The sequence below is a fragment of the Punctularia strigosozonata genome, assembly GCF_000264995.1.
Source record: "Punctularia strigosozonata HHB-11173 SS5 unplaced genomic scaffold PUNSTscaffold_4, whole genome shotgun sequence".
NCBI lineage: Eukaryota > Fungi > Basidiomycota > Agaricomycetes > Corticiales > Punctulariaceae > Punctularia > Punctularia strigosozonata.
The window spans coordinates 587,040-600,305 of record NW_006767436.1 but is presented as its reverse complement, the minus strand read 5'-3'; the positions used below and the strand labels follow the sequence as shown (position 1 = coordinate 600,305).

At 56.0% G+C, this 13,266-nt stretch overlaps 4 protein-coding genes across 4 annotated transcripts; all 4 read left to right on the top strand.

The window, feature by feature from the left end:
* The first annotated feature begins 1,452 nt into the window (after window positions 1–1,452).
* Window positions 1,453–3,708, top strand: PUNSTDRAFT_99780 (acetylornithine aminotransferase). Its single transcript, XM_007381790.1, has 5 exons — window positions 1,453–1,656; window positions 1,714–2,004; window positions 2,064–2,645; window positions 2,940–3,093; window positions 3,170–3,708. Exons 1-5 carry the CDS (start codon window positions 1,537–1,539, stop codon window positions 3,550–3,552), a joined length of 1,530 nt encoding a protein of 509 aa, XP_007381852.1. The 5' UTR covers window positions 1,453–1,536; the 3' UTR covers window positions 3,553–3,708.
* A 79-nt stretch (window positions 3,709–3,787) lies between these two features.
* PUNSTDRAFT_50991 (5-aminolevulinate synthase) lies at window positions 3,788–6,977 on the top strand. Its single transcript, XM_007381789.1, has 7 exons — window positions 3,788–3,901; window positions 3,963–4,577; window positions 4,638–6,257; window positions 6,309–6,384; window positions 6,450–6,533; window positions 6,590–6,648; window positions 6,707–6,977. The coding sequence occupies exons 1-3, from the start codon at window positions 3,837–3,839 to the stop codon at window positions 5,995–5,997; spliced, it is 2,040 nt and encodes a 679-aa protein (XP_007381851.1). The 5' UTR covers window positions 3,788–3,836; the 3' UTR covers window positions 5,998–6,257; window positions 6,309–6,384; window positions 6,450–6,533; window positions 6,590–6,648; window positions 6,707–6,977.
* Window positions 6,978–7,210: 233 nt separating this feature from the next.
* PUNSTDRAFT_132431 (uncharacterized protein) lies at window positions 7,211–9,956 on the top strand (the record flags this gene model as incomplete). Its single annotated transcript, XM_007381788.1, has 10 exons — window positions 7,211–7,360; window positions 7,428–7,550; window positions 7,613–7,679; window positions 7,737–7,818; window positions 7,876–7,969; window positions 8,025–8,357; window positions 8,434–8,563; window positions 8,628–9,118; window positions 9,309–9,528; window positions 9,589–9,956. The coding sequence occupies 10 exons, from the start codon at window positions 7,211–7,213 to the stop codon at window positions 9,954–9,956; spliced, it is 2,058 nt and encodes a 685-aa protein (XP_007381850.1).
* A 1,910-nt stretch (window positions 9,957–11,866) lies between these two features.
* Window positions 11,867–12,318, top strand: PUNSTDRAFT_21467 (uncharacterized protein; the record flags this gene model as incomplete). Its single annotated transcript, XM_007381787.1, has 3 exons — window positions 11,867–12,076; window positions 12,132–12,212; window positions 12,262–12,318. Coding segments are annotated over 3 exons (348 nt in total), but the record flags the coding sequence as incomplete, so codon positions are not given.
* Between the last annotated feature and the right edge of the window lie 948 nt (window positions 12,319–13,266).

Sequence of the window (13,266 nt, the reverse complement as noted above, 5' to 3'; positions counted from 1 at the left end):
AGGAGAAAGAGAAGGGTGTGGTGGAGGCTCCGGCGGATGTTGGCGAGAATGCGCATGGGGTGGACGAGCGGAAGGATACCGTGAAACGGAAAGAGAAGAAGGATAAGAAGAAACGGTCTGAAAAGGCGGACGTTAGCGCAGAAGAGGGCAGTGTGGTCCCAGAGCAAGCTGTAGAGAGCGAGAAGAAGGAGAAACGAAAACGAAAGCACTCCGAGCCGGACGCCGTAGCCGGTCCGTCAGTGGAAGCGCAACCCGCGGGCGAGGCTAAAGAGCAGAAGAAGAAGCGCAAATCCAAACACAAGAACCCTGTGGATGCCGCAGACATAAATGTGGAGGACACGAGTCCGAAGAAAGGGGGAAAGAGGTCGAAGGACGAGGAAACGTTGGATGAAAATGGCAATAAAACTGCAGATGAGGCGGAGCGTCCGTCGGGGGAGACTGCAACGGTGGGGAAGGTCGGCAAGCCAATTAAGAAGAAATCGAAGGACAAAGCAAAGCCGAGCTTGGAGGTCAATGGGGGCGAGGACGCTCCCGTGACGGAGGAAATGTCCAAGAAGAAAAAGAAGAAACGCAAAGCGGAAGAGAACGCCGAGCAGGAAGAAGGCGTTCACAAGTCGAAGAAATCAAAGCGGAGAAAGACTGATCTCCCAGACCCATCCGCAGATGTAACCTTATCCGACGGCGCGTCCAAAGGTACGTTTATCGGACTCTCAAGACGCTTTGACGTTCTGATACGGATTTATGTGTAGCGTTACATTACGCATATATGCAGTTCGCCGATCCTACGTCATGGAAGTTCAACAAGGCGAAACAGAACTGGATTATCCGCAACGTATGGTCAGAAACAGCGGTCAGTAGTATTGCGAAACTCGTGCACTCATGTATTCATGAATAACGTTGCTTACAGATACCGGAAAAGTATCTGACCCTTGCGACACGCTATCTAAGCGGTGTCCAAGGCGGTAGTCGAGAGGTACATCGCATTGCCGTTTCTTTATAGGTGACAATCCTGATCCATCGCTATACAGAACTTGATCAAAGCCTGTAAGGAGGCAGCGGCGGGAGAACCCGTTGCACCACCAGCAGTTGACGCTCCTCCTGCCGAGGATGCTACTGGTGATGTAGCTGTGACCCAGGTAGTAAGTCATGCAAGCGTCAAGAAACTGCGAACAGAAGCGTTATTAGCTGCATTGGAAGCCTCGCCTCGGACATGACCTATAGCCATAGAGGTTGTGTCTATCCCCGTATTTGTTTCCGCGCCAATCATCGCGCGGGTGCTCTCTTTGCGCTGCTGTATGCTGTAACCTCGAGAGTTCGCGTTCCTACCGCGGTCGGTTATATCGGAACAGCCGTCCGCCATATTGGCGCGTCTTCGGTACACGTGAGCGCGCGTCCCTCTGCTGCACAATTTCTGCCCGACATGACTCGGGAGAACACTCCGTCCGTCTTGCTGCTATTGCCTGGCTGTTATCTACAGCTTGCCGCTCTTGGATAAAAGACTAGGTAGTATCCGAGTCGCCTCACGCCGTAGACACCATGTCGCTGCTGAAGCAAGGACCACGCTTGCGAAGGGGAACGACTGTCGCTGCTAGGGCTTTGAAACGTCCTCGCACGCAGTTGCGATGGACATCGAACGGGGCAAAGTTCGCATCGGAGGTATGCATCTTCGCCAACGCTCTACGCGAACACTTATCCCTGACAATACGCAAGTAGTCCGACCCGCGACCTGTCCCTACTTTGCCCACGTCTCCGTCGACCAAGTACATACACCCAAACTACACCTTCCCGTCTGCCTTGGAAGCCTCTTCCTCGCAAGATCCACAGCTAGAGACCGTGTTGAAGCGTGCGGACAAATATTTGCTTCCGGTCTACGCCCGACCTTCTCTCGTGCTCGACTTTGGCCAGGGCATGTACGTATGGGACACGGAGAAGAGGGCGTACCTGGACTTCAGCGCCGGAATTGCCGTCAACGCTCTCGGGCACGCGGACAGTGGGTTTATCAAAGTGCGTGTCACGCCGTCCGTAGAGGTGCGAATTGTTTTACAAGGAGCATTGCTTCGCAGGTCCTGGCCGAGACCGCCGAGGAACTCTCGCACTCGTCCAACGTGTTCCACAACAAATACGCGGGCCAGCTCGCCGAGCTGCTCGTCACGCTCACGCAGCAGGAAGGCGGGCTGGGGTACAAGCCGGGCAGCAGCCCATCCGACGCCGGCGCGAAAGTATTCTTCTCCAACTCGGGCACGGAGGCGAACGAGGGCGCGCTGAAGATCGCGCGCAAGGTGGGCAAGGACCGGTGGGCGGCCGCGGCGCCAGGCAGGAGCGCGGACGACGTCGAGGCGTGCGACAAGATCGAGATCGTGTGCTTCGAGAACGCGTTTCACGGGCGCAGCATGGGCGCGCTGAGCGTCACGCCGAATCCGAAGTACCAGAAACCGTTCGCGCCGCTGTTGCCCGGCGTTCGCGTCGCACGGCTGAACTCGACGGAGGACCTCGAGAATGGGTTGTTTAGCGAGCGGACGTGCGCGGTGATCGTGGAGCCTGTGCAGGGCGAAGGCGGATGCACCGCCGCCGAGGAGGCGTGGTTACGCGCGCTGAGGAAAAAGTGCGACGAGGTCGGCGCGGTGTTGATCTATGATGAAGTACAGGTGAGTCGGGATTCTGGACCGGGTGATTTCCTTTCTGGTCTGCGGACTCCGAGCTGGTCGAAAGGTTTCCGCGCATGTCGGCAGCAAGACGGGCGGTATCGACCGACGCTTGGCTGATGGAGGCGGCGTTCGCGCAGCGTTGGTGCGATGCGTACGCCGCCGCCCTTCGTCCGTGGTCGCGTTCCGAGATTGGCGGCCGAAGGCTTCCCATACATTCATTCATCCATCTCTCCCATTGCCTGTTCTCCAATTAGCTCGGGATCAGTGACTGAAACTGACCATCACGATCTACAGTGCGGACTCTACAGGACAGGCAGCCTCTGGGCGCATTCCACGTTGCCGGTGGACTGCCATCCGGACGTGGTGACTATGGCTAAACCGCTTGCAAATGGCTATCCCATCGGCGCGGTGCTAATGAAAGACAGCGTAGCGGCTACCATGACCGCCGGTGAGTACTCTCCCACCTGCCCGTGTGGCAGAGCTTTAGGCACAGGACATGCAACTCAGGGTTTACCGATGCACAGGCACCCATGGTACCACATTCGGAGGCTCTCCACTGGCGTGCGCGCTTGGGTACCACGTCCTCTCGCGGCTGAGCGAGCGTCCATTCGTGGCGCACCTGGCTGAGACCTCTGCGTACCTATTGGGACGCCTGGAGCTTCTCCCGAAGTGGTTCCCGGACATCTTGCAGCCGCAGATTCGCGGTCGAGGCCTTATATTGGGACTTGCCTTTAAAGACGAGACGGTACCCGCGAAGATCGTGACCATGGCTCGGGAGCGGGGCGTGCTGCTCCTCATTGCCGGGAAAGATGCTGTCCGGTTGGTGCCTAGTCTGATCGTGCGAAAGGAAGATGTGGACGTTGCGGTGGATGTGATAGAGGGATGCCTGGCTTCCTTGGGAAAGTAGACACTCGGGAGTCGTATAGTACTGCGCGAGCTATGGTAGAGTACCCATGAGTATGAGAGCTGCACTGGCTCCTGAGACGGGTAAAGCCAATGCTGCGCGGCCGTGAGGAGTGGCCGACGGGGATGGAATCAGCCAATGATACTGGCGTGATTTCACGGGGACTGGAGTTGTGATGCCACCGCTCGCTTATAAAACCGGTCACGACCGAAGTGATCTGCCCTCGTGAGCAGCTCCGAATTGCTGCCAACTCATTCCTGTCCTTGACCACGACGCTCGTCGTAACAATGGACAAACTCTCGTCCCTTGCCCGCTTCAAGTCGTCCTGCCCCTTCTTGGGCCGCACCAAGACGTAGGGATCCGCATCCCTCCCGTTTCGAGCTGGGTCCGCCGCTGACGCTTGCACTTGCCAGCTCCACCCTCCGCACCCTGTGCACCACTCAGTCCTCGCGCTACCACTCGCTCTCTCGCCTCACCGAGAAGGCGACGAAATGCCCCGTCATGGGCCCCGCCCTCTCCGTGCGCTCGGGCGAGATAGCCGCCGGCTACGCGAGCGTTGCCGGGACGAGCGTTGCCAGCGAAGAGGAAGTCGTCAAGATCCACGAGCAGAAGGGCGTCGCCCTCCCGCTCCACGGCGCCGCCAACCCTGACATGTGCCCGCACGCCTCCGCTGCCCGCGCTGCTGCCCGCCGGGCCGAGGACCTCGCCGCTGCGAAGAGGAGCGTCGAAGCCAAGAAGGCCGCTGCGGCCGGATGCCCCTTCCACGCTGCGGCCGGTGGCGCTCAGGCGAGCACGAGCGCTGCCGCTAAGCCCAAGCCCAAGGTTGGCTTCAACTACGAGGGCTTTTACGCCGCGGAGCTCGACAAGAAGCACAAGGACAACTCGTACCGCTACTTCAACAACATCAATCGTCTCGCCGAGAAGTTCCCCGTCGCTCACACCGGGAATCTGAAGGATGAGGTCGAGGTGTGGTGCGCCAACGACTATCTAGGGATGGGCAACAATCCGGTCGTCCTTGAGACCATGCAGTGAGTTTCTTATACTTCCTGTCTTTGTGGCAGAGCGTGTGCTCATCCGATTCTTCTTAGCCGTACCCTCGACAAATATGGACACGGTGCCGGCGGTACCCGTAACATAGCCGGCAACACCGCCTGGCATCTTGGTCTTGAGCAGGAGCTCGCCAACTTACACCGCAAGGAGGCGGCGTTAGTGTTCTCGTCGTGCTACGTGGCCAACGACGCGACACTCGCCACCCTCGGCTCAAAGCTTCCCGGCTGCGTGTACTTCTCCGACGAGATGAACCACGCGTCGATGATCCAAGGCATGCGTCACTCTGGCGCCAAACGTCACATCTTTAAGCACAACGACATGAAAGACCTCGAAGCGAAGCTCCAGATGTACCCGAAGGAGACGCCGAAGATCATCGCGTTCGAGAGCGTCTACTCCATGTGCGGAAGCATCGGTCCCATCTCGGAAATTTGCGATCTGGCTGAGAAGTACGGCGCCTTGACCTTCCTCGACGAGGTGCACGCCGTCGGCCTTTACGGACCACGTGGCGCCGGCGTCGCGGAACATCTCGACTACGACCTGCACAAAGCCGCCGGCCAGAGCCCGCTGCCCATCAAGGGCACGGTCATGGACCGCGTCGACATCATCACGGGCACACTCGGCAAGGCATACGGCGCGGTTGGCGGTTACATCGCGGGCTCCACGGAATTCGTCGACATGATTCGGTCTTACGCTCCCGGCTTCATCTTCACCACCTCGCTCCCCCCCGTCACCGTCGCCGGCGCACACTCCTCCGTCGTCTACCAGAAGGAGTTTAACGGCGATAGGCAACTCAAACAGCTCAACGTCTCGGTCGTCAAGCAGGGCTTCGAGGCGCTCGACCTGCCGGTCGTCCCCGGTCCTTCCCACATCGTCCCCGTGCTCGTCGGTGATGCCGCCCTCGCCAAGGCCGCGTCGGACATGCTGCTCGCCAAGTACGACATCTACGTGCAGTCGATCAACTACCCCACCGTTGCGCGCGGCGAGGAGCGGCTCCGGTTCACGGTCACCCCCCGGCACACTCTCGAGCAGATGACGCGCCTCGTGCACGCCGTCGACGACGTCTTCACCCAGCTCGGCATCAAGCGCACGTCGCAGTGGCGCGCGGAGGGCGGCCGCGCTGGCGTAGGCATGGGCCTCGAGGGCAAGGTGCAGCCGATCTGGACGCCGGAGCAGCTCGGACTCGCGGACGGGACGGCGCCGAAGCAACTGCACAACGGCGACAATCGCTACGTGGACCCGCACGCGGTGCGCGTCGCGAGGAGCCGGTTCGATGGCTTGCTCGGGAAGTTCGAGGAGCCGACGGTGGTCATGACTTCTGGTGCGCGCGTGGCGGAGGCGACGGCTGGGTTCGTCAACCCTGTTAGCCAGCACTCGCCGACGCCGGTTGTTGTCGCTTAGTTTCTTGAATTCTCGTCTGCCTGTCTGTTCGTTTGTTCTCGATGTCGTTTTCCCGACTTTGTACGCTGCTCGTCTGATTCGGTCGCAGGAGGCCAGCACAAATGAAAAACGTAGCGCCCGTTGCGCACCCACTTGATTCCGCCATTTTCCTGAGATGAGGATACACGGAACAATCGAGCGTTCGATGTCGAACATTGTGTGATCCATATAAACAGAATACATTCATCGTTTTACAGCACGGGAAGCTACACGGGGATCGCCTTGTGCATATGTATAAGTACAAGTGAGGGTGGCCACACGTATGCACTCACCGCGTTCCTGACGTTTTTGTAGCTTTTGCTGGCGCTTGCTTACGTTCTGCATTTCGACGGTTTCGGGCTCAGGTTTCTGGACGAAGCGTGTCAACGCCGATGTTCGGAGCGGTAGGGGGCTGCTAGCAGGTTTGTTCGTACCTCGGACGACCCAAAAGATGGCAATTTAATGCCAAGCATGGGCGCAAACGTGCTGACAGCCTTGAAGATGGCATACAGCGGTATCTGGAGCGTCGGGTCGGGAGATGAGCGAAAGGGCGTTCCCAGGAAATGTCTCGTACCACAAGGTATAACCACCAGACCCAATCCCCGAAGAGACCACTGCCAACCTGGCACGCCCCTATAGCGAGTTGGTTATTGAATGATCGTTATGTTACAAGGGCAACCAATATCCTTACAGGTAACATAAAGGACATCAAAACACCATTCGGTGACGCCTGGACTGGCCAGGTCCTCGCCGCTGGAGATGAGCGTGCCTGTAGTAGGATCTCGTCGAGGTGTACCGGTCTTGATGAGGTAGCGCGTAAGAAATGCAGTCGGTAGGCCTGTTAAGACGTAGACGAATGCCAAACTCTTCGAAGGGGGAAGGGTTTTGCGGTGGAAGAGCAGGCGGAAGAGCAAGGAGAGGAGGGTCGGCAGGAACAGCCCCAGGCGCAGGTTGCGAACCGCGGCTTCATTCTGTTGGGCTAAAATATTGTATGTTGAACACACAAGGCTTCCGATCATGTACGATTATATGCATACCGATTCGTTTGGCCGACGCGTTGGCCATCGTCGCGAGCAAGGAACGCGGAGATCGAGTGGCGGTGCACGCGTCATATTCCTTTGCGTCGTGCCGGCGCAGTGGACTTCGTGTGAGGGCATGACCATGCCCTGAAGGTCCTGGTTGGAATATATCGCCCATGCTTTCTCAGCCCGCAACTGGGGGACATAGCGCACATCCTCATGCGTTGTTGCAGCAAGTACTTCAAGCCAACTCCGACCACCAGTATGCGATCAAGGTCTACACCCAGAGGCTCGAGGCGGAGATAGCGCACGTTGATAAATTGCTAGTGAGTTAATCTGTCGACCTTTGACATTAAACTATGGACGAAGCTGAATATGTATTTGAATATATAGGATGCCGCGGAACCCCCGGACCTTGAGGAGGAAGCGACTGAAATCGACTCCATTGGCCAGGTAGTCATCGGTGGATCCAAGAAGCCCGTCTCGATCCTATCACAAGCCGCTCTTTTGTCCGAGGTGCTATTTCCAGTGGCCATGTCTACGTTTTTACAATGATGCTTATACGCGCCACTTATCAGGACTCGCCTTTTCGCAAGGATGCGTTGAGAAGGGAGCGTTACCTCGCCAACACTGAAACCCATCCTAGTACGTGTCCGTGGCAGTAGCGCGATGAACAATGGATGACGAATGTCTTCTTTTCAGTGAAAGGGAAGGAACTGCAGACGTTGGCTGAAGCCGTCAGAGCCGAAAACCAACGTTTGCATGCTTATGCCGCCCAACAACGGTTAGTACGCAGCCCACCCCGTGTAAATCTGCGTTTTGTTATTGACGTGGCATCTAGAGGAGAAAATGCACTCGCTTCCTCCAGCCGCCAATCACCCTCGTTTCTCGAGCAGAACACGGAAGATATTGATTGGGAACGTGTTGCAGAGAATGTATGTATATATGCTTACCTTGTATCCCCGCCTCAAGCTTATGATTACTTGCAAGGTTTCAAGCAAATCCGGGACTATTCCTCCATCCTCAGCCGATCCCGAAGGTCAAGGCCCAACGCTACGTACCGCGATTGAATGCAAAATCCGGTGGCTGGGTGACAGACACCCGCGGTGGAATCACGATACATGGAGTGCAGAAGAGGTCAAGAACGTCAGAGACATATACAACAAGCTTCTGCAAGAGGCGGGGGCGATGCGTTCGGAGGAAGGCGAGAGGGGAGAGAATGAAGGCAAGAAGGGTCGCAAGAGAGGTGGAAAGGCGGCTCGGACGGCGAGACGGGGTGAGACCAACGCAGATACCCATGCAACCGGGATCACCGTCGACTGGGTGAAAGTGTCCACAGAGCTAGGGGTATACCAATTGCATTGCTGAATCTGTGTCTGTTTTTTTAATACTCACACAGACACGGCGAACACCTATCGACTGCATGCGCCACGTCATATCATCTCGGACAGGTTACCGCTTTACTCGGGCCGCCGATACACTTTTATTAGACCTGGTCAAGCGCTATGGTACAGACAATTGGGCACTCGGTAAGATCTGGCGTTGCTTGCTTGTTGATATAAGCACGATCTCAGATATCTTGCAATATTTCAGTGGCGCGCTGCATGGATCCACCCACGACGCCCGCCATCGTGCAGGCACGGTACCTGCGGACTCTGGATCCGCGGCTCAAGCGGGGAGCATGGACGCGCGAAGAAGACGAGCGACTACGAGAGGCGGTCGCGGTTTGGGGTAAGAGCTGGGTTGACGTCGCGGAGTGCATAAATGGGCGCAACAACGAGCAGTGCAGAGATCGATGGAGTAATATCTCCGGCAGCGGGAAAGGGCGTCAACAAGCGCAGGAAGAGCAAGAGGAAGGAGAGAATGTGACTGAAGAAACCTCGGAGGTGCTCGACTCTGCACAGGGCGCGACAGACCGTCCACAACCTGAGGATGCCTCAGAAGCCGAGACCAATGCTACCGCCAAAAGCAAAGTACATCCGCGTCCACGCCCTATCAGAGGTCGGGGCTGGACCGAGGCGGAGGATAGCGCGCTCATCGATGCCATCAATGAGCAAGGAGGCGACACGCCCGACTGGTGCGAGGTCAGCAAATGCGTTAGCCAGTTCGGCGATGGCAGGAGCGATACTCAGGCAAGTTCCACGCCTGCTCGTGCACGAGCGCAACTACTAACTCGCTATACAGTGCCGGCACCATTATCATGCATTACTGAAAAGGCGGCGTCAGCCGGCAGATGGTAAGGATCACATGAGTGAACGATCAAAAAAATCGCAGGCCCTAGAGAAGATAACGAAGGGCAAAGGCAAAGGCGAGGCGCAGGAACCCTCCGAGCAGATAACGCAAAAGCAGCATGGGAAGGGGAAGGAGAAGGCACGGCTCGAACCTGCAGCAGTGCAACCAGTGTCCACACGGCGATCAACTCGCTTGTCAGCAAAGTCACCAAAAGCAGCTGAACCGGAAGGCAAAATTGATTCCGATGACTCGCCAGGTGATCGTAAGTGACCAGTCCCATGATATCGGCAACGCCATGTTCTGAGCGCCCTGCTGTGCTCAGAGGTCGCACCCGATGTTTTGAAAATTCCAGAACCTTCCATCGCTTCGCTCACTCCCAAGCGCAAGCCACGGCCACGGAAGAAAGGAAAAGTTGCCTGTCCCACAGCTGCGGACAAGGCGGCTTGTCCTCACCGACCGTCCGCCAGTGATGATGCGGGCGATATTGCAGACGTGCCTCGGAAGCGTCGCGCTGAGGCTATGGGCGAAAATGCGCGTGCGGACAAACCCGCCAAGATGCTACGGATTGTTGTCGACGCACCCTCGAGCGAGCAGCCTCCCGTGGTGTATCGCGAGCAATCGACCGATTCTGCGTTCACCGAGCTCGGAAGTCACTGTTCAACAACTCCTGTGGATCGCGGCCACGTCTGATCGTTTGCTGTCAGATGTTGATTAGAGAATTACAATAATCACGAGTGCGCCAATGCAAAGGATGTCTCTATCCCCGAAGGTACGGGTCTGGGTCTCTTGGCTATTCTAAGGTTATTGATGTCACGACTCCAGTCTATGAGGGTCCTTCGTCATGTCTCGATGAGCTGTGCCCCAGACTTCAGACTTTATGTGACGCATATGCTTCCGGTGTGCTTGCAGAACTGACGTGGGTTAGCGCATATGTACTCTGCCAATGCCTTTCCCGTGGCGTGGCGTGACGCACTCAGCTATTAATTAGCTTGGGACTTCTATTCCGCCTCCGTAGCTACCTTACGACATGTGGCTGCGCTCAGGCTTCAGGACTTCCCCATATTAAGCTACATTTTTTCGTGAGTAATCCGCTCAGCTCGGGATATGCTATCACATTGTTGTATCAACGGGTATTGAACAGGAGGTTGTCGTTTGCTTTTGTTGACTCAGCTCCTGGCGTGGATTATCTCCGCACCATGGGTTCCTCGTATTTAACGCGATTTCGCTGCTCAAGAGACAAGGCCGATGCTACGGCCGCCAAGGAAATTCTGCGAGAGCTGACGACAAAGGTCCCCAGAGGAAGACGGGACCGCTTCAAGTGTCTTCTTGACACGGCCGAGCTATGTTTCGAACCTGTCACTGGATTTCAGGATCCAGGAACCGCTGTCCAACTTTTGGTAGAAGCTATCACGGACAATCACAGGGACGTTCGGTCCCGGCTACGTGGAGCAATTCGTCTTCTACATACTTTCGAAGAAGAATTACGGAATACCTATGCCCAGAATGCTAGCTTTCAGCAACATATCATGGATGTTTATGAGACCCCACGTGTTGCTTACTTCGGCTTGGACGCCCCTTCCCGCTTAACATCCCTCGCTATCGGACAAGACATAGCGGCCATCAGTGCGTCTCATGCACTTGAGCTCTTCCAGCTCAAAAGAGCAGTCGCAATTCTTGAACAAGGGCGGGCTATCTTCTGTACACATGTTCTTCGCTTACGCTCCCAGTTCGACCTGTTACCGGAGGAGTTCCGTCCCAAACTGCTGTCACTGGCTCAGCAGCTCGAACGGAGCAGCGAATTGGCGGGAATTATGACTGATCAGTGTGTCATTGAACGTGCCGTCGCCAGAAGAAGACAACAAGGCGATGAATTCAACACGCTGCTCGGTCAAGTTCGCGATCTCGAGGGATTCGGCCGTTTCATGCTTGCAGAGGAATCTTCGACGCTCGGAAAGGTTGCCGACCGCGGTCCAGTCGTTATTCTGGTGTCAAGCAGGCACGCATGTCACGCCATCCTTGTGCAATATTAATGCGGGAGCGAGCCTCTGACCATCCCGCTGTCGGCCGTGACCGAGCCTTGGCTACTAGCCTCAAGTACGACATGGAGATCTGCTGTTGACGGAGACAGGGCAGCTGCGAGACCGGGGCGTCTGCTTATCAAGAAAGAGGTACAGCAGTTTACACATCGGAGTCCCGTCCATGCACTACTGGAAGATTTGTGAGCCCGCATCGTCCATCCAGTCATGGGCGCGCTGGGCTTGCAACCGTCATCCGGTAGGGATCGCCCGCGGATATGGTGGCGTTTAACTGGCCGATTCGCACATCTGCCTATTCATGCTGCCCGCCTTGGAGAGATGTCGTGTGACGATTACGTGGTCTCCTCTTACATCCCGACGTTAAGCAGTCTTCTCAACGCGAGACGCTCCCATCAGCCGCTGTCTAAAGGCGACGCAAGGATTCTAGTCGCCGCCGTGCCCCGACCACACGACAACCGATGGTCGGACCTTCCGTCAACCGTGGCAGAGTTAGGCGAGGTTATCTAGGCGGTTCCGGCTACTACTCTTGCCACGATCTCCTGAGGATGATGCCCTGCTAGAAACGGGCTGCGGGCTCAGACTCTACTAGCAGAATTACCAGACGCAACGATGCTTCACCTCGCATGCCATGCGCGACAAGATCCCAACAACCCGCTCAAGAGTAGCTTCGTGATGCGGGACGAAATGGTGACCATCGAGCAGTTGATGTCGATACCTCTGAAGCGACCTTTCATGGCTTTCCTGAGCGCATGCGAAACCGCCAAGGGAGATAAGGTGAGAGCTTATTTTCTATTTGACGCCATTGACTTGACGTTGAGCACCCCCTTAGGCACAGCCAGTTCAGGCTGTCCATCTTGCAGCCACAATATTATTCGCTGGGTTCAAAAGCGTTATTGCTACCCTATGGCATGTGCTAATTCCACTGTTGAATGGCGGGGGCTGATGCTACTCCGGTTGAGTCCATGGAAGATCTTGACGGGCCGATTATTGCAAGGTCGTTATACAAGGAGATTTTCGGCACGAGAGTGAATATCTTAATTCGGACGACATCCCATAGTATGCACTCGATGCTGCAGTGCGGGAGCTGCGGACGGTGCATCCTGAGCCAAGCCGGTGGGCACCATACATACATCTCGGTATGTAAAGGGATGGCTATCTTTTGACGATGTGAGACGAACAGGCTTCTGTAGTCGATGTTCGTGCTGTCCTGGGGCATTTGGCTCACAGGGCATAGAGAACGCGAGATGATGCACGCCCAACTAAGTAGATTCATGAAAAGGATACGGTTGCGCGTGTAATAAGTGCAATAGCTAAACGTCAATTCCCCACGCATTCAGAAGCTGAGGATGCGCAAATGAGTTCATCATGATCGCTGGTATGAGCAGATAGAACACAATATGATAGATAAGCTTGATTTTCGGCGTTGTGCTAGAGTAGATGGTCTGTATACAATTTAGCACTCGCCATTCTTCGTAAATGACATTAGCTATCAGGGCAACGGATCCAGTGCCTGCGGGGGATTCCCATCATGCCAGGAGGTCACACCATGGTTGACAAAATGCATCCAGTCTGCTTCGACATCTTCAATACGGCTTGTATCCTGGATCAGCCCGAAAGACACCACGCATGGTCCTCCGTTGTAGCTTGCTTTCCATGTGCCATGGCATTTCTCGGGTTTAGACCAGGAGAGTCGGAAGTTCGTCAAACTCTCAACTGATTCTGATTCTGGAGAAATCATAAGAGGGGATGTACTACATGAAGAAGACGGACATACCATCATCATATGGGGTAACTTGTGTGGACCACACTCCACACAACTCCGCCAGACGCCAGAAGCTGTATCTAATGCAAGGAGTCGCGGGACCACACAGCTGGACGATCCGTTCGTTGATGCCATCTCTCAGCCCACGAAATGGAAGGACACAAGCCAAGTCGAGAAAACGCAAGGCGGGAAGAAGAGGTCC